Source organism: Scyliorhinus torazame, chromosome 2, assembly GCF_047496885.1.
Source record: "Scyliorhinus torazame isolate Kashiwa2021f chromosome 2, sScyTor2.1, whole genome shotgun sequence".
Classification (NCBI taxonomy): Eukaryota; Metazoa; Chordata; class Chondrichthyes; order Carcharhiniformes; family Scyliorhinidae; genus Scyliorhinus; species Scyliorhinus torazame.
The window spans coordinates 68,522,562-68,547,757 of NC_092708.1; the positions used below are offsets into that span (position 1 = coordinate 68,522,562).

Here is a 25,196-nt window from a genome sequence, read left to right on the forward strand (position 1 = left end):
TTGAATTCTGGCCATTGATCAGAAGCTCAGGCGAGTGTTGAACTCAGAATCAGTATTATCGGCCTGAAGAACGTTGTTGTGAGATATACCTGAAATGCTGCAGGGATAGAAACACAGTTGATTGGCCAGCCAATGTGAAATCACGGCTATGGACCCATTGCGGCCAGAAGTGCACATCCTATCCACTTCTGGGTCCGCCAGTCGCAGGCCCAATGGGTGCAAGATTCAGGCCTTTAAAACTGTTGCCAATGAAAACCTAAAGAAGATAAGTAATCAAATGCTGTGTTCACGAGCAAGTCAAAAATCTGTGATTGAGGAAATAGGTTAAATGCATTCAAGGGGAAGTCAGATAAGCACATGAGGGAGAAATGAATATGAAAATAGAGCTGATGGCATTAAATGAAGTAGGTTAAAAGATTGGAAGAGGTTCATGTGGAGAATAAAAGCCAGCACAGGCCAGTTCGGTCAACCTTAATATCCTGATACCTTGATATCAGTACTATATCACTGTAGTAGGGGCCGGTTTAGCTCAGCTGGTTTGTGATTCAGAGTCAAAGCCAACAGTGCAGGTTAAATCCCCGTGATGGCTGAGGTTATTCATGAAGGCCCTGCCTTCTCAACCTTGCCCCTCCTGTGAAGTGTAGTGATTCTAGGCTTAACAATCAGCTCTCATCCTCAAAGGGGAAAGCAGCGTGTTATCATCTGGGACCATGGCGACTTTACTTTAACTTTAGCTTTTAGTAAAATCCTGTGAATAACTCATCACCACTCCAACAAAACACACACATTTATTTCCAAGCCCTGGTAATTTTACGCTCCACCAAAGAAAATCACACAAAAAAAAGACTGCAAACTGAGACTAAACCTTTGCCTACTGCAACATTTGGCTATGTTCCTTCGAGAAAAATATATTCAATATTTTTTTTAATTGTGTGTTAACAGCACACTAAATAAATCCATTTATAACTGCGATTTTCAGGTTATCTTAAAAAGTCTTCTGACTCGTGTTCATGTGCAATGAGCAATTGGAGATAGCAACTTTGGGTGAATCAGTTCTGAGAGCTTGCAATCCTGTCCTCCAGCTGATCAATTGATTGATACTGACAACCTTCAATCTCAGTTTAAAAAACTGCTTTTTCTTGCGCTACATTAACAAGCTGACTTATGGATTGGAATGCTTTCATCTTGAGACTCCAATAGTTGGCACCTGTCCTGCATCTATTCCCAAGTAGAACAGATACTGTCGACAACATTCAATCTGTCTGCTAGCCTTGTCAACATGGTGCATTGCTTGTCATGTGGGGAAACGTTCTGAGGTGCTAATGGGAGCAAGCTTCCTTACATCCACCTCATCACAAGTACGTGAACTTTGTCAAGAACAACCAGTGGATCGGACGGAGCTGGGCTGCTTCACCGCTTATCACATGGACTTAATCTTGTGCCTTGAAGTTTAATTTTACCCTTCTTTATGTCTGCTATTTCTATTCCCTTTCTGCAATCTTTGATAATGATCATAACAACATGATTTTCAGCCTTTCCAAAAGAGGTTTAAATGTGGCCACTTCGGTTTAAGTGATCATTTTAAGGGCAGGGTGCTCCGAATTACGTGGTCCTCCTTTCGCAAAGTTCCCTGGGTAACCTATACAGAGAATATATTGAAATCTCCAGGAAAAGCAACACCATGAAAGACAATTTTGGAGTTAAAAATTTGATTTATTGTCACGTGTATTGAGGTGCAGTGAATTTCCAGGCTGGGAAAGGAAAAGATTTGATGCAAACCCTTAGGAGTTAAAAACAATTTTGGAATAGTTCTGAGAGAATTGAATGTCTGATTAAAGGTTGGTGTAATGCATGCCTGACAGTGGGGTTTCTTGGTTGTGTTAAATGTTCTGTTCTGTGAAGTGTAAGTTGCAGAAGAAAAATGTTTAGCATTACTGCTTTTAATCTGTCTGTTACAGCAAACATCTTAAAATCATAAAATCACAGAATCCCTACAGTGCAGACGGAGGCCATTTGGTCCATCGCATCTGCACCAACACTTTGAAAGACCACCCTACCTAGACCCAATCCTCCACCCAATTTCTCCAATCCCACCCTAAACGGCAGTTTAGCATGGCCAATCCACCTAACCTGCGCAACTTTGGACTTTGGAAGGAAACCGGAGCACTCGGAAGAAACCCACGCAGACACGGGGAGAATGTGCAAACTCCACAGTCACCCGAAGTTGGAATCGAACCCGGGTCCCTGTCGCTGTGAGGCAGTAATGCTAACCATTGTGCCACCTTGGTGCCATGTGAAATCTTGTGCTGGCATGTTCAATGGCAGGCATGGGAGGAGAATATGGCGGTAGGCCCAGAAGTCACACTGGTATGAACTTACAATAATTTATAATCTTTACTGGTGTCACAAGTATGCTTACATTAACACTGCAATGAAGTTAATGTGAAAATCCCCTCGTCGTCACATTCCGACGCCTGTTCGGGTACACTGAGGGAGAATTGAGGGCTGAGGGCAGCACGGTAGCATTGTGGATAGCACAATTGCTTCACAGCTCCATGGTCCCAGGTTCGATTCCGGCTTGGGTCACTGTCTGTGCGGAGTCTGCACATCCTCCCCGTGTGTGCTTGGGTTTCCTCCGGGTGCTCCGGTTTCCTCCCACAGTCCAAAGATGTGCAGGTTAGGTGGATTGGCCATTCTAAATTGCCCTTAGTGTCCAAAATTGCCCTTAGTGTTGGGTGGGGTTACTGGGTTATGGGGATAGGGTGGAGGTGTGGATCTTGGGTAGGGTGCTCTTTCCAAGAGCCGGTGCAGACTCGATGGGCTGAATGGCCTCCTTCTGCACTGTAAATTCTATGAAATCTATTCTATGAATTCAGAATGCCCAACTCACCTAACAAGCACGTCTTTTGTGACTTATGGGAGGAAACTGGAGCACCCGGAGGAAACCCACAAAGGCTCAGGGAGAATGTGAAGACTCCGCACAGACAGTGACCCAAGCCGGGAATCAAACCCGGGTCCCTGGCACTGAGAAGCAACAGTGCTAACCACTGTGCTACCGTGCCGCCCTGAATATTGTTCACCTGAACAATGACTGGGGCTTTCCCCCCGAGTTTAGGATGGAGGCCGCCTGCAGCCCTAGACCCTTGAATACAAGAGCAGTGGGTGGGGGTTCATTTGCGGGTGAACCTTCCAGATAAGGTGCCCTGCAGGGGGTCCATCTTCCAGCCTCAGATTGTTCCTGGAGATTCATTTTTCTTCTCAGGCGGTTCATCTTCTGGTCTCAGAGTGCTCCTGGAGATCCATCTTCATTTTCAGGAGGTCCAGCTTCTTTCTTCAATCAAGGGTCAGTGATGTTGGACACCTTTTAAATATGGCACCCAGACATGACAGCGGACTAGCGCCATCCCAGCCTGCCCGACCACCGAACACTGTGTAAAACATCTGGGTACATAATTTATGAGTTTGAGGCTGGAAGATTTGGCATGTTTTCCCGTCGGCTCCCACAGCGGTAAACACTTCACGTTCCCATGCCCGCCTCGGCACTTCGCTCCAAAGTTGGAGAATTCAACTCACAGTCCCAAAACTGAATAATTTTATAAACCCCAAAATTGTAACGCCGTCTTTTCCATCATGCCATTTTAAGAATCCGTTTTACATTCATGTGCTCATAAGTAGGATGATGCACAGGCAGAGAGAGATAAGCTGATAAAATAGGTACTGACAGAAAATATTAAAAACAAAATTTAAACAAAGAACTTTGAAGCCAAAAGGAAAGCGAAGCTTAAATTTATGGACTATAGGAATTAAACTGAGACTTCATAATTGACCACAAATGGAAAGTTAACAAACACATCAAACAAATACTCTACAGTCTGATTTGCCAAACTTACAGCATTCTCAATCTGAACTGATTCAGCACGGTACTGACCTTGGTTATTCTTGCACAAAACTGTTTGGTTGAAGGTACCTCTGCCACATGTTTGATTATTTTCTGCCACACAGAGGCTGTCTTCAAGTAGGTGCCAATGGTAGCAAACTGGCTCCTCACAATGAATGGATTCTACTAGATGTGGGCATCTTCCAGTGTTGCCAGTGGGCTCCCTGACTACATGGCGTCTTCTCATCTTAAAACCTACAATTAAATTGACAGTATTTCAGTGAATAATGCACACAGTATTTAGGCGAACAAATCGTAAGGCGGCGCGGTGGCGTAGTGGTTAGCACTGCTGCCTCACGGCGCCGAGGATCCAGGTTCGATCCCGGCGCCGGGTCATTGTCCGTGTGGAGTTTGCACATTCTCCCCGTGTCTGTGTGGGTCTCACCCCCACAACCCAAAAGATGTACAGGGTAGGTGGATTGGCCATCCTAAATTGCGCCTTAATTGGAAAAAAAGAATTGGGGATTCTAAATTTATATTTAAAAAAAAACAAATAGAAATAAATTATCTTCACTCAAACTGGTTCTGCAATGCAACAAATATGATAGCATAGCTTGGCAACACTCTTATGCCTCAGTGAATAGGTAATGACAGCATAATCATCTCAAAATATGACAAAGTGCAAGGGAACTCATCTAAAGCCCAGTTTTCATCTTTGTTTTACATCAGCCATATAAGACACGATCAAACAATTAAAGGCAAGAGAAACCTGTGGAGGTAGTAACAGTGACCACTAATGATTTATTTAGAGTCAATTCTTTACACAAGAAAACAGATGATACAGGAGCTATAAAGTCTACAAATAATGGCGGCAACAGTGGTGGCCTGGTATTCCACCAATTAGGCAGCTGCAAATCCTTGTGCTATGCTGCAGCAATAAAAATTCTTCTGGCTAATTTGCAGAAGCATCAATATCTTCACATTTTGGATGAAGTGGATACTTTAGCAATAAATGTACACATTACACGAATACACGACAGACAGAATCACCCAATGCCATCTTATGGAGATAAAATAAGGCAAGAAAAGCAAGATGACAAATGAGCAGCTTAAGTGGGTAAACATTTTAAGAAAAGCATTAAGGGTTCATTACTTGGTTGAAAAACAATTCAGTAGATAGAATGTTGCATTTTGAATTAAGAGCATAACATCTGTCTCATATGGGACTCTGGTCCATAATTGATTTTCATTGCAGCTGGCAAGCCTGCGCTTTCAGGATGTCAAGGTTGGGTGAATTACTTCAATGATTTTTAACATAGAATCAAAAAAGTAGTGAAAGGATGATGAGGATTTTGCAGAGGGGTTTTATCAGTAAAATAAGGAGGGGCATCAGAATGACCTGCAGTTAGAGAGACCAGGTAAAAATTGACAGAGTGATATGCCGTCAATCAAGATGGAAAACGCAGAGTGAATTAACTATGGCTTTAATTGACTTACAACAGAACTGGCAGTGTGCCCCAGAATGAGGCAGTGTGAAAGGTCGGCAGCCTATAATACCCAGGCCCTAGGGGAGGAGCCACGGGCAGAGCCAAAACCGTACAACATGTAATATAGTGGCAATACTGTACAACACGTAATACTGTGGCAGCACAATACAACACAGTGGTTTCACCACATTCACCCCCTGTTTAAAAAAAAGTCCGGCGGGGGTGAAGTGAACAAGTCGCGTCAGAGATTGATCCTGACGGAGGCTTTTATTGTCCGCCGTGACCGCCTCAGTTCCGGCAGTGGTGTGGGTATCATAGTCGGTTGAAGCGTTGAGGCCGGCGTGTCCGGGAACAAGACAGCTTCTGTGTTCTCAGGCGTGTGGGCAATAACGGGGGAAGGGGGTATAGGGTCGGGTCGAGGACTAGTAGAGAGGGGAGGAATAGGGTCGGGAGCGCCGGTGACAGTCGCTGGGGAACCTGCGGGTGCCAAATCTCGAAGGGAGACTGTGTCCTCCCACCCGTCATGGTGAGCCACGTAGGCGTACTGGGAGTTCGCATGGAGAAGAAGAAACCTCTCGACAAGAGGATCCGACTTATGAGTCCTCACATGCCGTCGGAGGAGGACGGGCCCCGGAACCGTCAGCCAGGTCAGGAGCAAGACCCCCGAGGTGGACCTTCTGGGGAAGGCAAACATCCTCTCATGGGGGGTCACATTAGTAGCAGCACAGAGAAGCAACATGATGGATTGGAGCATCTCCGGAAGGACCTCCTGTTAGCGGGAGACTGGGACACTTCTAGACCGTAGGCCAAGAAGGACGGCCTTCCAGACCGTCGCGTTCTCCCTCTCCACCTGTCCGTCCCCCCGGGGATTGTAGCTGGTAGTCCTGCTTGAGGCGATGCTCTTGCAAAGCAGGAACTGACGCAGCTCATCACTCATGAAGGAGGAACCCCGATCACTATGGATGTAAGTGGGGAAACCGAACAAGGTGAAGACACTGCTCAGGGCCTTGATGACTGTGGCAGAGGTCATGTCTGGGCATGGGATGGCGAAAGGGAAGTGTGAGTACTCGTCAAGGATGTTGAGGAAGTACACGTTATGGTTAGTGGAGGGGAGGGGTCCTTTGAAATCCATGCTGAGGCGTTCAAAGGGGCGTAAGGCCCTTACCAGGCATGCTCTGTCTGGCCGATAGAAGTGCGGTTTGCACTCCGCGCAGACCTGGCAGTCCCTGGTCATGGTTCTGACCTCCTCGATGGAGTAAGGTAGGTTGCGGGCCTTGATATAATGGAAAAGCCGGGTGACCGGGAGGCCATTGTGGAGGGCCCGCAGTCGGTCTACTTGTGCGCTGGCACAAGTACCGTGGGAAAGGGCATCTAAGGGCTCATTAAGCTTCCCAGTACGATCGTGGATACCATAGCCGTAGGTGGAGAGTTCGTTCCTCCACCTCAGTATCTTATCGTTTTTGATTTTTCCCCATTGTGCGTTGTCAAACATAAAGTCTACCGACCGTTGGTCGGTGACGAGGGTGAACCTCCTACCAGATATGTAATGCCTCCAATGCCGCACAGCTTCCACGATGGCTTGTGCTTCCTTCTCAACAGAGGAGTGTTGAATCTCGGAAGCATTTAGGGTTCTAGAGAAGAAGGCTACTGGCCTGCCCCCCTGGTTGAGGGTAGCAGCCAGGGCGACGTCTGATGCATCGCTCTCGACCTGGAAGGGGATGGGCACGTCCACCGCGTGCATGGCGGCCTTAGTGATATCGGCCTTGATGCGGCTGAAGGCCGAGCGGACTTCAGCCGTTAGGGGAAATGTAGTGGTTTTAATAAGTGGGTGGGCTTTGTCCGCATAGTTGGGGACCCACTGGGCATAGTAGAAGAAGTCCCAGGCATCGTTTGAGGACCTTGAGGCTGTGGGGAAGGGGAGGTTCTGTGAGGGGGCGCATGTGGTCGGGGTCGGGCCCTCGGACTCTGTTTTCCACGACATAGCCGACGATGGCTAGCCGGGTTGTGCGGAAAACGCCCTTGTTGTAGGTCAGGTTAAGGAGCTGGGCAGTGTGGAGGAATTTCTTGAGGTGAGCGTCGTGGTCCTGCTGATCATGGCCGCAGATGGTGACATAATCTAAGTATGGGTATGTAGCCCGCAGCCCGTACTAGTCCACCATTCGGTCCATCGATCGCTGGAAGACCGAGACCCCATTGGTGACGCCAAAGAGAACCCGGAGAAAGTGGGAGAGGCGGCCAGCTGCCTCGAAGGCAGTGTATTGGCGGTCCTCCGGGCGGATTGGGAGCTGGTGGTACGCGGACTTCAGGTCCATGGTGGAGAAGACCCCGTACAACGCAATCTGATTGACCATGTCGAGCTGCGTGTACCGATTGATGGTCTCACTGTTGTCGATGACCATCCGGTGCTTCTCCCCAGTCTTGACGACCACCACCTGAGCTGTCCAGGGCTATTACTGGCCTCTTTGATCCCTTCTCTCATGAGTAGATGAACCTCTGACTTGATGAAGGTCATGTCCCGAGCACTGTATCACCTGCTCTTAGTGGAGATGGGCTTACAGTCTGGGGTGAGGTTGGTGAAGAGCGAGGGAGGGGTGACCCTAAGAGTCGAGAGGCTACAGACGGTGAGCAGGAGCAGGGGTCCATCGAATTTCAGGGTGATGCTCTGGAGGTTGCACTGGAAGTCAAGACCCAGAAGAATTGCCACGCAGAGGTGTGGGAGGACAAATAGCTTAAAATGTTTGAAAGATACGCTCCCTGCCATGAGGGTCACGACACAGTACCCACGGATTTGCACGATATGTGACCCAGAGGCCAGGCAGATTTTCTGGGCTGCGGGTAAAACGGGAAGGGAGTAGCGCCGTACCGTGTCCGGGTGTATGAATTTGTCGGTGCTCCCAGAGACAAAAAGGCAGGCCGTTTCGTGGCCGTTGATCCGGACCACCATCGTAGATTTAGCGAGGCCGCGAGACCGAGACTGGTCTAGGGTGATGGAGGCGGCCACCGGACGGCGGGCAGGCTTCGGACGGCGGAAGGGCTTCGGACAGCCGGCGGGTCGGTCGATGGTAACGGAGGCCAGCTGACGGATGGGCGAGCCAGAGTTCCGGGAGACGGCGGTGGTCTTCAAAAATGGCGTCGGAGTTGCGGCGGTGGACGTCAAAATTGGTGAAGATGCGGCGGTGGACTTCAAAAATGGTGTAGGAGATGGCTGCCCCCGCGGGTTGCACGTGGCTGTTTGCGTCAAAGATAGTGGTGCCCGTGGGTTGCACGTGGCGGGTGGCGTCGAAGATGGTGGACCCCACGGATCACACGTGGCGGGTGGCATCGAAGATGGTGGACCCCACGGATCACACGTGGCGGATGGCGTCGAAGATGGTGGCCCCCACGTCCTCAAGGGTGCCGTGTGGTCGGAGGCATTGGCACCCATGTCACGGAAGGCCTCCTCCAGCGATTCAGCAAGCTGCACCTTTTCCCAGAGGTCGAGTGTCTCCCTCCCTAGCAGGTGCGGGTGAACGCAGTGTGAGTCAATGCGGCAACATAGGCGTCCCGGATCAGGAGTTCGGTGTGCTTAGCAGCCGACACCGCCTCGCAGTTGCAAGGCCCCACCGAGCACCTGCAAAACGCGCAGAAATTCTGCCAGCGACTCTCTAGGGTGCTGATGCTGTGTGGCAAGGGGGTGCCTGGCGAACAGTCCGTTAACCCTCCTCACATACCATCCTTCCAAGAAAGTAATGACTTCAACAAACGAGGCCGCATCCCGGAAGATGAGAAAAATTCACGGGCTCACCAGGGAGATGAGGACTCACAGCTTGTGTTCCTCGGAGATGGCGACGGCGGCAGAATTGATTAAGGATTCTAGACAGAGAAGCTAGTGTGCGAAGAAGACATTGGCGTTGGCTGATTGGGGGTCGACCTGCAGGAGGTCCGGTTTGAGACCCGGATCCATGTTAAACAGCTCTTTGATTTAATGTAAGTCAATTAAATTGATATGCCATCAATCAAGACGGAGAATGCAGAGTAAATTAACTTTAATTGACTTACAACAGAGCTGACAGCGTGCCCCAGAATGAGACACTGTGAAAGGTCGGCAGCCTATATACCCAGGCCCCAGGGGGAGGAGCCACGGGCAGAGCCAAAACCGTACAACACGTAATATAGTGGCAATACTGTACAACACATAATACTGTGGCAGCACAATTCAACACAGAGGTTTCACCACACAGAGCGACATTTTCCCTAGCCTCTCTTGTTGCATTGCATTGTGGTGCCGCTCCTTAGAACAAAGAACAAAGAAATGTACAGCACAGGAACAGGCCCTTCGGCCCTCCAAGCCCGTGCCGACCATGCTGCCCGACTAAACTACAATCTTCTACACTTCCTCGGTCAGTATCCCTCTATTCCCATCCTATTCATGTATTTGTCAAGATGCCCCTTAAATGTCAGTATCGACCCTGCTTCCACCACCTCCTCCGGTAGCGAGTTCCAGGCACCCACTACCCTCTGCGTAAAAAACTTGCCTCGTACATCTACTCTAAACCTTGCTCCTCTCACCTTAAACCTATGCCCCCTAGTAATTGACCCCTCTACCCTGGGGAAAAGCCTCTGACTATCCACTCTGTCTATGCCCCTCATAATTTTGTAGACCTCTATGAGGTCGCCCCTCAACCTCCTTCGTTCCAGTGAGAACAAACCGAGTTTATTCAACCGCTCCTCATAGCTAATGCCCTCCATACCAGGCAACATTCTGGTAAATCTCTTCTGCACCCTCTCTAAAGCCTCCACATCCTTCTGGTAGTGTGGCGACCAGAATTGAACACTATACTCCAAGTGCGGCCTAACTAAGGTTCTATACAGCTGCAACATGACTTGCCAATTCTTATACTCAATGCCCCGGCCAATGAAGGCAAGCATGCCGTATGCCTTATTGACTACCTTCTCCACCTGTGTTGCCCCTTTCAGTGACCTGTGGACCTGTACTCCTAGATCTCTTTGACTTTCAATACTCTTGAGGGTTCTACCATTCACTGTATATTCCCTACCTGTATTAGACCTTCCAAGATGCATTACCTCACATTTGTCCGGATAAAACTCCATCTGCCATCTCTCCGCCGAAGTCTCCAAACAATCTAAATCCTGCTGCATCCTCTGACAGTCCTCATTGCTATCTGCAATTCCACCAACCTTTGTGTCGTCTGCAAACTTACTAATCAGACCAGTTACATTTTCCTCCAAATCATTTATACTACAAAGAGCAAAGGTCCCAGCACTGATCCCTGCGGAACACCGCTGGTCACAGCCCTCCAATTGGAAAAGCATCCTTCCATTGCTACTCTCTGCCTTCTATGACCTAGCCAGTTCTGTATCCACCTTGCCAGCTCACCCCTGATCCCGTGTGATTTCACCTTTTGTACTAGTCTACCATGAGGGACCTTGTCAAAGGCCTTACTGAAATCCATATAGACAACATCCACTGCCCTACCTGCATCAATCATCTTAGTGACCTCCTCGAAAAACTCTATCAAGTTAGTGAGACACGACCTCCCCTTCACAAAACCATGCTGCCTCTCACTAATACGTCCATTTGCTTCCAAATGGGAGTAGATCCTGTCTCGAAGAATTCTCTCCAGTAATTTCCCTACCACTGAAGTAAGGCTCACCGGCCTGTAGTTCCCTGGATTATCCATGCTACCCTTCTTAAACAGAGGAACAACATTGGGCATCACCTGAAGACAGTGAGGATCCAAAGATTTCTGTCAAGGCCTCAGCAATTTCCTCTCCAGCCTCCTTCAGTATTCTGGGGGAGATCCCATCAGGCCCTGGGGACTTATCTACCTTCATATTTTTTAAGACACCCAACATCTCGTCTTTTTGGATCTCAATGTGACCCAGGCTATCTACACACCCTTCTCCAGACTCAACATCTACCAATTTCTTCTCTTTGGTGAGTACTGATGCAAAGTATTCATTTAGTACCTCGCACATTTCCTCTGGCTCCACACATAGATTCCCTTGCCTATCCTTCAGTGGGCCAACACTTTCCCTGGCTACCCTCTTGCTTTTTATGTACGTGTAAAAAGCCTTGGGATTTTCCTTAACCCTATTTGCCAAAGACCTTTCGTGACCCCTTCTACCCCTCCTGACTCCTTGCTTAAGTTCCTTCCTACTTTCCTTATATTCCACACAGGCTTTGTCTGTTCCCAGCCTTTTAGCCCTGACAAATGCCTCCTTTTTCTTTTTGACGAGGCCTACAATATCTCTCGTTATCCAAGGTTCCCGAAAATTGCCGTATTTATCCTTCTTCCTCACAGGAACATGCCGGTCCTGAATTCCTTTCAACCTTACTTATTCCTAATCTTCATCCCATTGCCATGTGAGAGTACCTTTAATAAATGAGTGTTTAAGAAATGTACCTTTAAGAAATTGAACTGTTCATGTTACTGAAAAGATGTCAGAGTGGGGGGAGGGGGGGCGGGGGGGAGCTGAGCTATACTTCTGCTTTCTGAGTTTCAGTTTGAGAGAGCAGTTTGGGTGTGCCTGTGTGTTTCCAGTGAGCTGCATGAAGAAAACAAAGGGGCCGTAGCTGAAGTAACCAAAAGCAGCAGCATGGTTGAACCCTTTCTCACTACATATATTGAATGTAACCTAATGTGCTCCTGTTTTGAAGGTTGGTTAAGTCTTTTGGATGTTAAAAGGACAGCTGAAAATATTACTTAGTCTTTGGGGGTTATCTTTGAATTAATGGGTGTTAAGATACTCAATGATTGTTTTAAAAAGGATAACTTGAGTTGATAGAATAAACATTGTTTTGTTTTAAAAAACACTTGTCCATTTATGCTGTACCACACCTGTAGAGTGGGCCGTGTGCTCCCCACACCACAATCTATTAAAAGTTGTGGGTCAGTTGAACTCCATGCTACACTTTGGAGTTCTCTGAACTCTGACCCATAACAATTGGAGGCGCGAGGGGGATAAAAGTCTATCTATTGGATTGGCTTAGTGAACTTAAAGACAGTGAGGGGTGAGCATATAGTGTGGTTGCTTTTCAGGTGTGGTATTTTAGTTTTCGTGGGGAGGGTGTTGTGGACAATGGCTCTTTCAGAGGCTCAGAAGTGTTTGGGGGTGGACACGATAACACGCAGTACCTTACGGACAGAGACTAAAAGTAAACTGTTAGATTTGACAAAGACATTGCAGTTAACATTGCCTGGCAAAATGTGAAAATATGAGGTAGCTGAGTATTTACATTTGCCTGAGATACATTCTGATTCAATAGAAATGACAAAGCTCCAGTTGCAGATTAAACAACTTGAACATGAAAAAGAATTAAAGCAACTTGAACATGAAAAAGAATTAAAGCAGCTTGAATATGCAGTGAGAGAAAAAGAAAGAATAGCCCTGGCAGAACAAAAAGAAATAGAAAGGAAGATACAGATCAGGGAAAAAGGTAAAGAGAGAGAGTTTGAACTTCGGAAAATGGCCATGAAACATGACAGTCAGTTAAAATTGACAGACATAAAGGGAAACGTACAGTTGGATGAGACTGATGAGGATAGTGAGACAGAGCGTCATAGTCAAAGACGTGATGGGGATTTATTTAAATATGTCCAAGCATTGCCAAGGTTTGACGAGAAGGAGGTAGAAGCCTTTTTCATTTCATTTGAGATGGTAGCTAAACAAATGAAATGGCCACAGGACATGTAGTTATTACGGATTCAAACAAAGCTGGTAGGTAGAGCTAGTGAAGTGTTTGCATCACTACCGGAGAAGGTATCTGAAACGTATGAAGAGGTGAAAAAATCCATTTTAGGTGCATATGAGCTAGTGCCTGAAGCTTACAGACAAAGGTTTAGAAATTTAAGGAAAGGATTTGGTCAAACATACATGGAGTTTGAAATGCTCAAACAGAGTAATTTTGATAGGTGGATAAGGGCTTTGAAAATAGACCAAACGTTTGAAGCTCTCAGAGAAATTATACTTTTGGAGGAGTTTCAAAATTCAATTCCTGATGTAGTGAGAACTCATGTGGAAGAGCAGAGGGTTAAAACTGTGAGATTAGCAGCAGAAATGGCAGATGATTATCATAGAATTTACAGTACAGAAGGAGGCCATTCAGCCCATCGAGTCTGCACCGGCTCGTGGAAAGAGCACCCTACCCAAGGTCCATACCTCCACCCTATCCCCATAACCCAGTAACCCCACCCAACACTAAGGGCAATTTTGGACACTAAGGGCAATTTATCATGGCCAATCCACCTAACCTGCACATCTTTGGACTGTGGGAGCAAACCGGAGCACCCGGAGAAAACCCACGCACACACGGGGAGGATGTGCAGACTCCACACAGACAGTGTCCAAGCCGGAATTGAACCTGGGACCATGGAGCTGATAAGCAATTGTGCGATCCACAATGCTACCGTGCTGCCCTTATGAATTAGTTCATAAATCAAAGCTTGGTTTCCGACATCAGTTTCAGCCTGTGAGGAATAGAAATTGGGGACATGATAAATACTCAAGTGGTAAAGGTAAAGGTGATCTGATGAGAGATAATAAAGAGAGTGTACCTCAGATTAAAAAAGAAATCCAGGAGGGTGGAAGAGAAATGAAAAGTTTCAAATGTTTTCACTGTAATAAACTAGGACATGTAAAGTCACAGTGTTGGTGGTTGAAGAAAAGCACTGGGAAGGCTGATGTGGTAAAACAGGATAAGACAGTGGGGTTTGTTAGAATAGTAAAGGAAACTCCAAGGGAAGCGAAGGAGGTGCAAAAGATTGTACAGCCTGATCAAGAGGTGATTGATAAGAAGGTGCCAGATCTCTTTCAAGAATTTATTTGTGCGGGTAAAGTTTACTCATGTGTATCAGGAGGAGCAGGTAAAGAAGTCACAATTTTAAGAGATACGGAAGCTAGTCAATCGTTAATGGTAAGAGATGAGCAATTATGTAGTTTGGGAAGAATCTTGACATAAAAGGTGGTAATATGTGGAATTCAGGGTGAGAGGAGTAGCGTTTCATTATATAAGATAAGGTTGGAAAGTCCAGTGAAGAGTGGTGAAATGGTAGTAGGAGTAATAGAGAAACTATCTTACCCAGGAATACAGTTTATCTGGGGTAATGATATAGCTGGATCGCAAGTGGGAGTGATGCCTACTGTGGTGGATAAGCCAGTGAAAATCAGACAACTGAAGTGTTGAAGGATGAATATCCTGGGATTTTTCCAGATTGTGTAGTAACAAGGTCACAAAGTCACAGGTTAAGACAAGAGGAGGAATCAAAGAGTGAAGTTGAAGTGCAATTATCAAAAAACGATTTTTGATCAGATGGTTGAAAAAGAACAAGAACAGGTGGAGGATGAGGCGGATATTTTTAGTTCAGGAAAATTGGTGGAGTTACAACAGAAAAATGTAGAAATAAACCGGATAGATCAGAAAGCATATACAGAAGAAGAATCTGAGTGTGTGCCAGAGTGTTATTACCGTAAAAGTGATGTCTTGATGAGAAAATGGAAACCTTTACATATGCAGGTGGATGAAAAGTGGGCAGATGTTCATCAAGTAGTATTGCCAGTAGGGTATAGAAAGGAGGTGTTGCGAGTGGCACATGATGTACCAGTGGGAGGTCATTTGGGGATAAGGAAAACTCAAGCTAAAATCCAGAAACATTTTTATTGGCCTGGACTACATAAAGATGTAGATAAATTTTGTTAATCATGTTACACATGTCAAGTGATAGGGAAACCTCAAGCAGTGATAAAACCAGCGCCCTTTATACCCATTCCAGTATTTGAGGAACCTTTTATAAGGGTCCTAATTGATTGCGTAGGACCACTTCCTAAAACAAAAAGTGGGAATCAATATCTTTTGACTATAATGAATGTGTCTACTAGGTTTCCAGAGGCCATTCCACTATGGAATATTGCAGCTAAAACGATTGTGGAGGAGTTACTTAAATTCTTTACTAAATATGGACTACCCACAGAAATACAATCGGATCAAGGATCAAATTTCACCTCAAAGTTATTCAAAGAAGTTATGGATAGCTTAGGAATAAAACAATTTAAATCAGCTGCGTACTATCCAGAATCGCAGGGAGCATTAGAAAGGTGGCATCAGACAACAAAGACAATGTTAAGCGCTTAGTGTCAAGATTATCCAGAGGATTGGGATAAAGGAAATCCATTCGTACTGTTTGCAATTAGGGATGCACCTAACGAGTCAACCAAATATAGTCCTTTTGAACTAATTTGTGGTCATGAGGTAAGAGGACCACAAATTGATTCAGGAAAAATTGGTGGGTGAGAAATCGGAAATTACATTATTGGATTATGTGTCAAATTTTAGGGAACGATTAAATAGAGTAGGTGAATTGGCTAGATAACATTTGAAAATTGCTCAAAATGTGATGAAACGGGTAGCGGACAAGAAATCCAAAGTTCGTAGTTTTGCCAGTGGAGATAAAGTTTTAGTGTTGTTACCAGTGGTAGGTGAACCTTTAAAAGCTAGGTTTTGTGGACCTTATCAGATTGAAAGGAAATTAAATGAGGTGAATTATGTGGTAAAAACACCAGATAGAAGGAAGACTCACCGAGTGTGTCATGTGAATATGCTTAAAAGGTACTTTGAAAGGAAAGGAGAGAAAAAGGAAGTTTTAACGATCCTAACTCAAAGTGACAAACCAAATCCAGATGACTGTGAATTAGACATACCTCAAATTAAATTGGAAAATGAGGATGTTCTTGAAAATTGGGATGAATTGTTGTTACCTTCCAGAGGAAAATCAAACTGACCTGAAAGAGTTATTGATATCACATGGGCAAGTTTGTAGAGATAAATTGGGAAGTACTAAAATGGCTAAACATGATGTAGATGTGAGAAATGCTGTTCCGATCAAACAACATCCATATAGACATAATCCTTTTAAATTGGCACAGGTTAACAAAGAGATTGAGAGTATGCTTAAAAATGGCATAATTGAAGTGGGTTGCAGCCAATGGAGCTCACCCATAGTGATGGTACCTAAAGCAGACGGTACCCAATGGTTGTGTGTGGACTATAGAAAACTGAAATCCGTTACAAGAATGGACTCTTATCCTGTCCCACATTTGGAGGATTGCATTGACAATCCGCTTTTATTTCCATACTAGATTTACTTAAAGGTTACTGTCAGGTACCTTTATCTGAAAGGGCGAAGGAGATTTCAGCTTTTGTGGCTCCAGATGGTGTATACCAATTCAAAGTTATGCCATTTGGCATGAAAAACGCCCCAGCCACATTTCAACAGTTAACTAAACAGTTGTTTCAGGATTACCCAATTGTGCGGTATACATAGACGATCTGGCAGTTTTTAGCCAGACGTGAAAGAACATCTAAAACATCTGATTGAGTTATTCGATCAACTTCAGGAGGCGGGTTTGGTGATAAACCTAGCCAAAAGTGAATTTAGAAAAGCCCAAGTCACTTTCCTTGGTCACACAATCGGACAGGGTCGATTGGTCCCACGGGACGTGAAAACGAAAGATATTGGGGAGTTTCCGATACCCTCGACACGATGGGAAATAATGCGATTTCTTGGTATGAGTGGATTTTACCGGTAATTTGTCCCAAATTTTAGCAGTGTGGTCGCTCCACTGATGGACTTGCTGAAGAAACGTCAAAAATTTCAATGGACAGCGGAGTTTCAACATGCATTTGACTGCCTGAAAGCTGTGGTAACCGATGCTCCTGTATTGGAGAATTGCAAGGGACTCTGTGATCAGATTGAACTGAAGTATCTAACTTTAAAGAGAAATGCAGAGGTGTAGAGGATTGGATGGATCGTGCAGAGACTTTCTTGTTCAAAGAGACTGTCAATTGAGAAGGATTTCGGTTGGAGGAAGAAAACGGGAAAAAAATGGACTATATTATTATACCTGTTTGCGTGTGTTGTTTTTTTTGAACCGATAAAGTATTTTTCCTGTGTGCATTTCTGAATTGATGGTGCAAAGGTGAAAAATGCAACGATCTTGAAGTTGATGGGTTTTTTTTTCTTGGAGGGAGGTATGATGTGAGAGTACCTTTAGGAAATGGGTGTTTAAGAAATGTACCTTTAAGAAATGGAACTGCTCATGTTACTGAAGTGATGTCAGAGTGGCGGGGGGAGGGGGGGGAGCTGAGCTCACTTCTGCTTTTTGAGTTTCAGTTTGAGAGAGCAGCTTGGGTGTGTCTGTGTGTTTCCAGTGAGCTGCATGAAGAAAACAAAGGGGCTGTAGCTGAAGTAACCAAAAGCAGCAGCACGGTTGAACCCTTTCTCACTACATATATTGAATGTAACCTGATGTGCTCCTGTTTTGAAGGTTGGTTAAGTCTTTTGGATGTTAAAAGGACAGCTGAAACGATTACTTCATCTTTGGGGGTTATCTTTGAATTAATGGGTGTTAAGATATTCAATGATTGTTTTAAAAATGTTAACTTGAGTTGATAAAATAAACATTGTTTTGTTTTAAAAAACACTTGTCCATTTCTGCTGTACCACACCTGTAGAGTGCGCCGTGTGCTCCCCACACCACAATCTATTAAAAGTTGTGGGTCAGTTGAACTCCATGCTACACTTTGTGGCTCTCTAAACTCTGACCCATAACACCATTCTTCTTCATCTGATCATGCTCTTTATTATTGCCATGCTTTCTCCAACTCAATTATTTTTGCATTTGTCAGGTTGTGTAGTTGGCTACAAACTACAATGATGCGGCCTGCTGTGTTCGTATTGTGTTGTAAGGAGGACCCAGAACAACCAGGTACCTAAACCTTTGCTTCAAGGTGTCAATGATACGTTCCGTAATGTTCCTGATAAACTATGGTTCTGATTGTACCGATATGGCTCAGACATGATGGGGTTATTGAGGGGTGTCATTAGATATGTCTGTGGCAGGGGAGGGCGGGGTCTCCCTCAAAACATAGAACATACAGTGCAGAAGGAGGCCATTTGGCCCATCGAGTCTGCACCGACCTACTTAAGCCCTCACTTCCACCCAATCCCTGTAACCCAATAACCCTTCCTAATCTTTTGGTCACTAAGTGCAATTTATCCTGGCCAATCCACCTAACCTGCACGTCTTTGGATTGTGGAGGCAACCGGAGCACCCGGAGGAAACCCGCGCAGACACGGGGAGAACGTGCAGACTCCGCACAGTGACCAGCGGGGAATCAAACCTGGAATCCTGGCGCTGTGAAGCCACAGTGCTATCCACTTGTGCTACCGTGCTGCCCCTTGTCCCCTAGTGGCCAATCTCTGATATTGCTGGATTGGGGAAAAGGTGGGGAAGGGGAATGGATGATTGTTGCAGATAAATGTGCCATGTGAAACAGTCAGACACTTGCATTATTCTTTTTCAGTGAATATATACCAATTATACATTGATGGAGTGGGAGCCTTTACTGTCCAGAAAAATCCAGGCGTGTCTTCTGGTATTCTGATAGTTTCTATTCTGCTCCACATCCCAGAGGTCTCATTCTGGCTGTTGGCGTACATTGGGAAGGTAATGTACTGATTTACTCTGGCATCATAAATGACTAGTCCAGTGCAGCTGGTTACTGCAGACTGGAAGATGTGGCTGTTTTCACCGACAACATCCTAAAAGGATATTAAGGGTGATTATAACATTTATAGTCATTGGTAAAGAACAGGCCGTGCCCCAGCAGCATTACAATAACAGCATAAAAACAGGTTGTACTTATACACTGGTGTAACACTGGTCTCAATCCCGAGACATCACTACAGCTGTTCCTCAGATTAGTGTCCTAGGCCCAACCATCATTGATTATCATAGATTATCATAGAATTTACAGTGCAGAAGGAGGCCATTCGGCCCATCGAGTCTGCACCGGCTCTTGGAAAGAGCACCCTGCCCAAGGTCAACACCGCCACCCTATCCCCATAACCCAGTAACCCCACCCAACACTAAGGGCAATTTTGGACACTAAGGGCACTTTATCATGGCCAATCCACCTAACCTGCACATCTTTGGACTGTGGGAGGAACCCGGAGCACCCGGAGGAAACCCACGCACACACGGGGAGGATGTACAGACTCCGCACAGACAGTGACCCAAGCCGGAATCGAACCTGGGACCCTGGAGCTGTGAAGCAATTGTGCTATCCACAAGGCTACCGTGCTGCCCCACCATCTTCAGCTACTTCATCAATGAACTCCCTTTGACATAAGATCAGAAGTGGGGATGTTCGCTGATGTTTGCACAATGTTCAGCACCATTCACCACTCCTCAGACACTGAAGCAGTCCACATGAAAATGCAACAAGACTTGGACAATATCCAGGCTTGGGCTGACAAGTGGCAAGTAACATTCGCACCACACAAGTACCAGGCAATGACCATCTCCAATAAGAGAAAACCAAATCATCATCCCATGACATTGAATGGCATAACCATCACTGAATTCCCCCACTATCAATATCCTGGGGTTACCATTGACCAGGAACTGATAGGAACTAGCCATACAAATACTGTGGCTACACAAGTATTTTGAAGGCTAGGAATCTTGCAGTGGGTAATTCACCCCCTGATTCCCCAAAGTCTGTCCACTGCCTACTAGGCACAAGTCAGGAGTGTGATGGAAATCTCCGCACTTGCAGTTCTAACAACTCTGAAGAGGCTCAACACCATCCAGGACAAAGCAACCTGCTAGATTGTCACCCCTTCCACAAACATTCACTCCCTCCACCACCAATGGACAGTAGCAGCAGTGTGTATCATCTACAAGGTGCACTGTCGGAACTGAGCAAGGCTCTATTGACAGCACCTTTCAAACTCACGACCACTACCATTCTAGAAAGAGAAGGGCAGCAGATACCTGGGAACATCACCACTTTTAAGTTCCCCTCCAAGTCACTCACCACACTGACTTGGAAATATATCGCCGTTCCTTCACTGTCGCTGGGTCAAAATCTTAAACCTCCCCCCGAACAGCACAGTGGATGCGCTTACACCACATGGACTGCAGCGGTTCAAGAAGGCAGCTCACTACCACCTTCTCAAGGGCAATTATGAATGGGCAACAAATGCTGGCCCAGCCAGCGAAGACCACATCCTGTAAAAATGAATTTGTTAAAACTTCCATTTATTCTGTAACTCCTAAAGTTTGCCTACGTGAGTCTGAAGAACCACTGCTACTGCCTTTCAATTAAAGCCAGCAATTCATGAGGTTCCTTATAGATTGGTACTTCTTCCCATTCTTTCTGGGTTCATCACGGTTTTTGTTTTCTGTTTGCAGCTCAAGTTGCATGAACAATTTGGCTAGAGTTTGCTTCGAAAACACAGGGATAATAAGCTCAACTTTATATACAGCCTAAAATAATCCATTATTCATGCCAACTGGTATTAAATAACCTGCGAATGATAAAAATGAGAATCTCCATGCTGAATTTAAACCCGCAATTCATGCGCAGCACCTTTCAAAGATTGAACTGATGCTTCTCATTCAGTACCATTAGAACGGAGTTCAATTTATTTACTCAATGTTTTAAATTGTCTGTGCTTATGGCACACAAAGATGTACAACCATCATCAGAAACAATCTGAAACAACTGCTGAATAAACCACAAATCAGATAGGGAAAGGGGTGGAGTGGAGCAGGGCTTTTTTCACTCAAATATCATAAAGGCTTTATTATTTCAAAATATTCAGAGTGTGAGTGACTAAAATTATATTATTTCACAGTTACCGATTGCTGGCAGAACACGCTGTTGTCTATGCAGTTCAACAGCCGTGAAGTTATAAATTTCCACCAATTTCACTCCCCTTTATATCTCTCAGACATTGGGCGGGATTCTCCAATAATGGGCGGGATTCTCCAATAATGGGCGGGATTCTCCAATAATGGGGCTATGTTCCCACGCGTCGTGAAACCCGGCGCCAACCACTCTGGCGTCAACGGCCCCCGAAAGTGAGGAATCCGCGACTTTTTAGGGGGCTAGGTTGACGCCGGAGTGGTTCCCGCAGCTCCAGCCGGCACCGAAGTGCCGGCGCAAGTTCACGCATGCGCAGATTGGCTGGCATATTTTCACGCATGCGCAGAAGAGCCGGCGTATTGCCGTGCATGTGCGGGGGTTCCCTTCTCCGCGCCGGCCCCCGGGCAATATGACGGAGCCCTACAGGGGTAAAGTAGGCGCCCACGGAACATGCCCGCCCGTCGATCGGTAGGCCTCGGTCGCGGACCAGGCCACCGTAGAGGCCCTCCCCGGGGTCGGATCCTCCCGCACACCCCCCCGCCCCCAGGACGGGCCCGCACACTTACCTGCCAGGTCCCGCCGTGTGTGAGGTGAGTAATTCAAGCCGGCGGGACTGGGCCAAACTCGTCGGCCACTCGGCCCATCGGGGCCCAGAGAATCACTGTGGGGGCCGCTGTTAATGGCCCCCGACCGGCGTGGCAGGAATCAAGCCGGTGCCCGAAAAGCTGCGCCGGAGAATAGGAAAACCGCCGTCGGGGCAGGATTCACGCCTCCCCCCGGGGATTCTCCGACCCGGCGTAGGATGGGAGAATCCCGGCCAATGTGACTCATTTAGGGTTCAGGAATGAATTAACACTCTTCATCCCATTACTTAGTTCGCATGTGGTCATCAAATTTTAAAGCTCTCAGCAGAGTTTCTGTGACTAGCTTTGCCTCTCACTATTCAATAGGGCAATGCTGTATCAATTCTCATCTGTAAGTGGACAGTTGTCAGTGAACAAGAGCAGTCCTGACCTCTGGTAAAACACACTGTTTGGGCCTTGCCTAATGACCAGGATGAGAGAAATTACGCATGAGTCACAGATGTCAAATGATGTCTTGCCGCTCCAAGACACAAGCGGTTGAAACAACAACCATTGTGTCAATTTATAATCATGCCAGCTTAAAATAAAAATAACTGAGAGAGGTAAACAGTTCTAGTCCCAGCCGAGGCAAAAAGAAGTGTGCTATGTGAGTCAGGATTTAGCAAATGTGAAATGAAATGAAAATGAAAATCGCTTATTGTCACAAGTAGGCTTCAAATGAAGTTACTGTGAAAAGCCCCTAGTCGCCACATCGCGGCGCCTGTTCGGGGAGGCTGGTACGGGATGTGGGCGGTGGACTGCAGTAAATTTTCCAAGATTAAAACTAAATCAACACTTAAAGCACAGCATATGATCACGTTAGGCCTAACAATAATTAGGCATATGGAAAATGCAATAGGAAGGTGAAAGGGGATTTTAGTAGAGTTAAAAGTCTATCAGCTGAGCATCTATTATAATTTATAAAATTCATTTATGGGATGTGGGCATTGCTCGCTCGACCAACATTTATTACCCATCCGTAATTGCCCTTGAGAAGGTGGTCGTGGACTGGAAATATCAACAGCTTTCTAATAGTATGAAAAGTAAAATAATATTTGAAGTGTCAGTTGAATGATTCAAAGGTTAGAAAGAATTTACAGCACAGAACAAATTAGTGTTTATGCTTTCTACAAACCACCTCTCGTTCTGTTCCATCAAACTTTATCCGAACATCCTTCTATTCCTTTCCCCGCCTGTATTTATTAAAGCTACTGCTTAAATACATTAATGCTATTGGCCATGTAGCAGCAAGTTTCACATCAAACCCTGGTTGAAGGAGTTTTTCCTGAATTTCATATTAGATATGTTTGTGACTTTTTTTTAGTCCCATATTTACTGCACATATTTGCTAAATCCTGACTCACACGGTACACTTTTTTCCCTCGACTGGGACCAGAACTGTTTATCTTTCTCAGTCATAGTCCCAGATGACCATAGGCTGCTTTCCCCTTTGAGGGGGAGAGCTGACTGGTAGTGATCTACCCTGAAGGTCACCACACCTCAGGTGAGGGGCAAGGTTGAGAAGATGGAGCCTTCATGAATAACCTCAGCCGGTACATAAATTGAACCGCCGCTGTTGGCCTCGCTCTGCATCATGAACCAGCTGTCCAGCCAACTGAGCTAAACCAGCCTCCACCCCTCACCTGTGACACCCGTGAGGTTCTGAATGGTAACCTCATTTAAATACATTGGCATAAATGCATGACATGTGTGGTGAATGTATTCACCATAATATAAGTTGTCTGTATAGTACTGTGGCCTATGGTCAGGGAATGGTAATATGATTTCCTTCCATGTATTGTACTGGAACCCTGGTGTGCTCCGCCACCCCCTGTGGGCGGCACTCAGTGTTCCAACAATCACAGGCAGGCAAGTTCTTGGATAATAAAGCCTATGTTCACTCGTTCTCATTGTCTTGTAGTGTATTGATGGTACATCAACATGATTGTCCCTTCCCCCAGTCAGGGACAGGATGCCATCCAAACATTCAACGTTGGGAACATCATTTTTTAGAAATTTAGAGTACCCAATTTTATTTTCCAATTAAGGGGCAATTTAGCGTGGCCAATCCACCTACCCTGTGCATCTTTGGGTTGTGGGGCTGAGACCCACGCAGACCCAGGGAGAATGTGCAAACTCCACACGGACAGTGACCCGGGGCAGGGATCGATCACGGGTTCTCAGCGCCATAAGGCAGCAGTGCTAACCACTGCACTACCTTGCTGCCCTGTCATTTGAATATATTAACATATAGATATCAATCCCCCCCCCTACAGTCAGAAATTCATCCAGGCACCATGATGGCAGAAAGGTGTGAATCATGGCTGATATCCCAAGGTATCTGGTAAGTAGGAAGCTCAGCTAAGTGCAGTGCTCAGGGTTAATGGGTCTTGCCCGAGCACTGCCCCCTGGCACTCCTCGTGCACTGCCTGCTAATGCTGCATGGCTACTGCCCAGGTAGGACCCGGTCAGTGTTGGGAGCAGTGCCAGGGGAACATGGCTGGGCAGTGCCTTGGGTCGGTGTCTGTGGCAGTGCCGGGACAGTGCCAGGGGAGGTTTCAAGGAGCAGTGCCAGGTTCCAGTGCCAGGGGAAGTTTCAGGGAGGAGTGCTGAAGGCAGTGCCCAGGTAGTGCCAGGGGGCAGTGCCTTCATAGTACCGGGAAGCTGCAGGGGTGGTCCCAAGATGAACGCCTTTGTTCTCTCTGCACTGGGACAGCCTTTAGAAATGGTGCCCCGATCCTCAGCTGACTAAGTTGTCCGTGGGGCAGACGAATGAGAGGCCAGTCCGCCAGCCATGTATCGTGGGACCCACTCCTTGAAGATTTCTTCCAAAATACTGGAATATGTGGCAGAGAATTTCCCCATTGCTCTTGATGATTCCAACGGTGCTTTTTCTGCCCGACATCGGCCTTTGCCGATTGTTGGGAAAATCTTGAGCACAGTGTTTAACCTAGTCTTTAACCTAGCCAGCGTAGACTGTTATGATCCGGATAGAGACTGTTTACATTGAATCTGAAAATCCTGTAATTAACTTACAGAACTATGTCACAAGATTTCATGTTTTTAAACCAAAACAATCTTTAATATATGCAAAAATATTTATCAAGGCAAGCATTTAACCCTAAAGCTTATAAAGCGTTATGCTATAAACTCGGTTTTGTTTTTTACATTCCCCCAAGAGTTTCCGTACCTTGTGAAATTTTGAAGGTTCATTCACTTTTCCTCGGACCAACCCAAAGGTCCTCCAGAATTTACTTTAATTTTCCTTGGTATTCCAGCTTTCTTCCAGGTCCAAGCTTTTGGTTAAGTGACCCTCCAATTTTGTTTAATTGTCTCACAACCATGAACCTTTAGCACCTTGTTTGACTCTGGACATTCTTGGACTGCATTTTCCCTATATGATCCCATAGCTTCTGTATAGCTCTTTCCAAGGTAACTATTTAAGCTGAATGCTTTCTGCTACAAGATGCTGCGAGGACCACTGAAGATTTCTT

The 25,196-nt window shown here is 46.0% G+C and overlaps 1 protein-coding gene across 2 annotated transcripts in view; it reads right to left on the reverse strand.

The window, feature by feature from the left end:
- Positions 1–25,196, reverse strand: part of thsd7ba (thrombospondin, type I, domain containing 7Ba) — a 1,603,431-nt gene that overhangs the window by 910,437 nt on the left and 667,798 nt on the right. For both annotated transcript variants that reach the window (XM_072472193.1, XM_072472199.1), the window contains exon 7: positions 3,929–4,132. In XM_072472193.1, the coding sequence (XP_072328294.1) occupies positions 3,929–4,132 (204 nt within the window). The remainder of the gene's footprint in view (positions 1–3,928; positions 4,133–25,196) is intronic.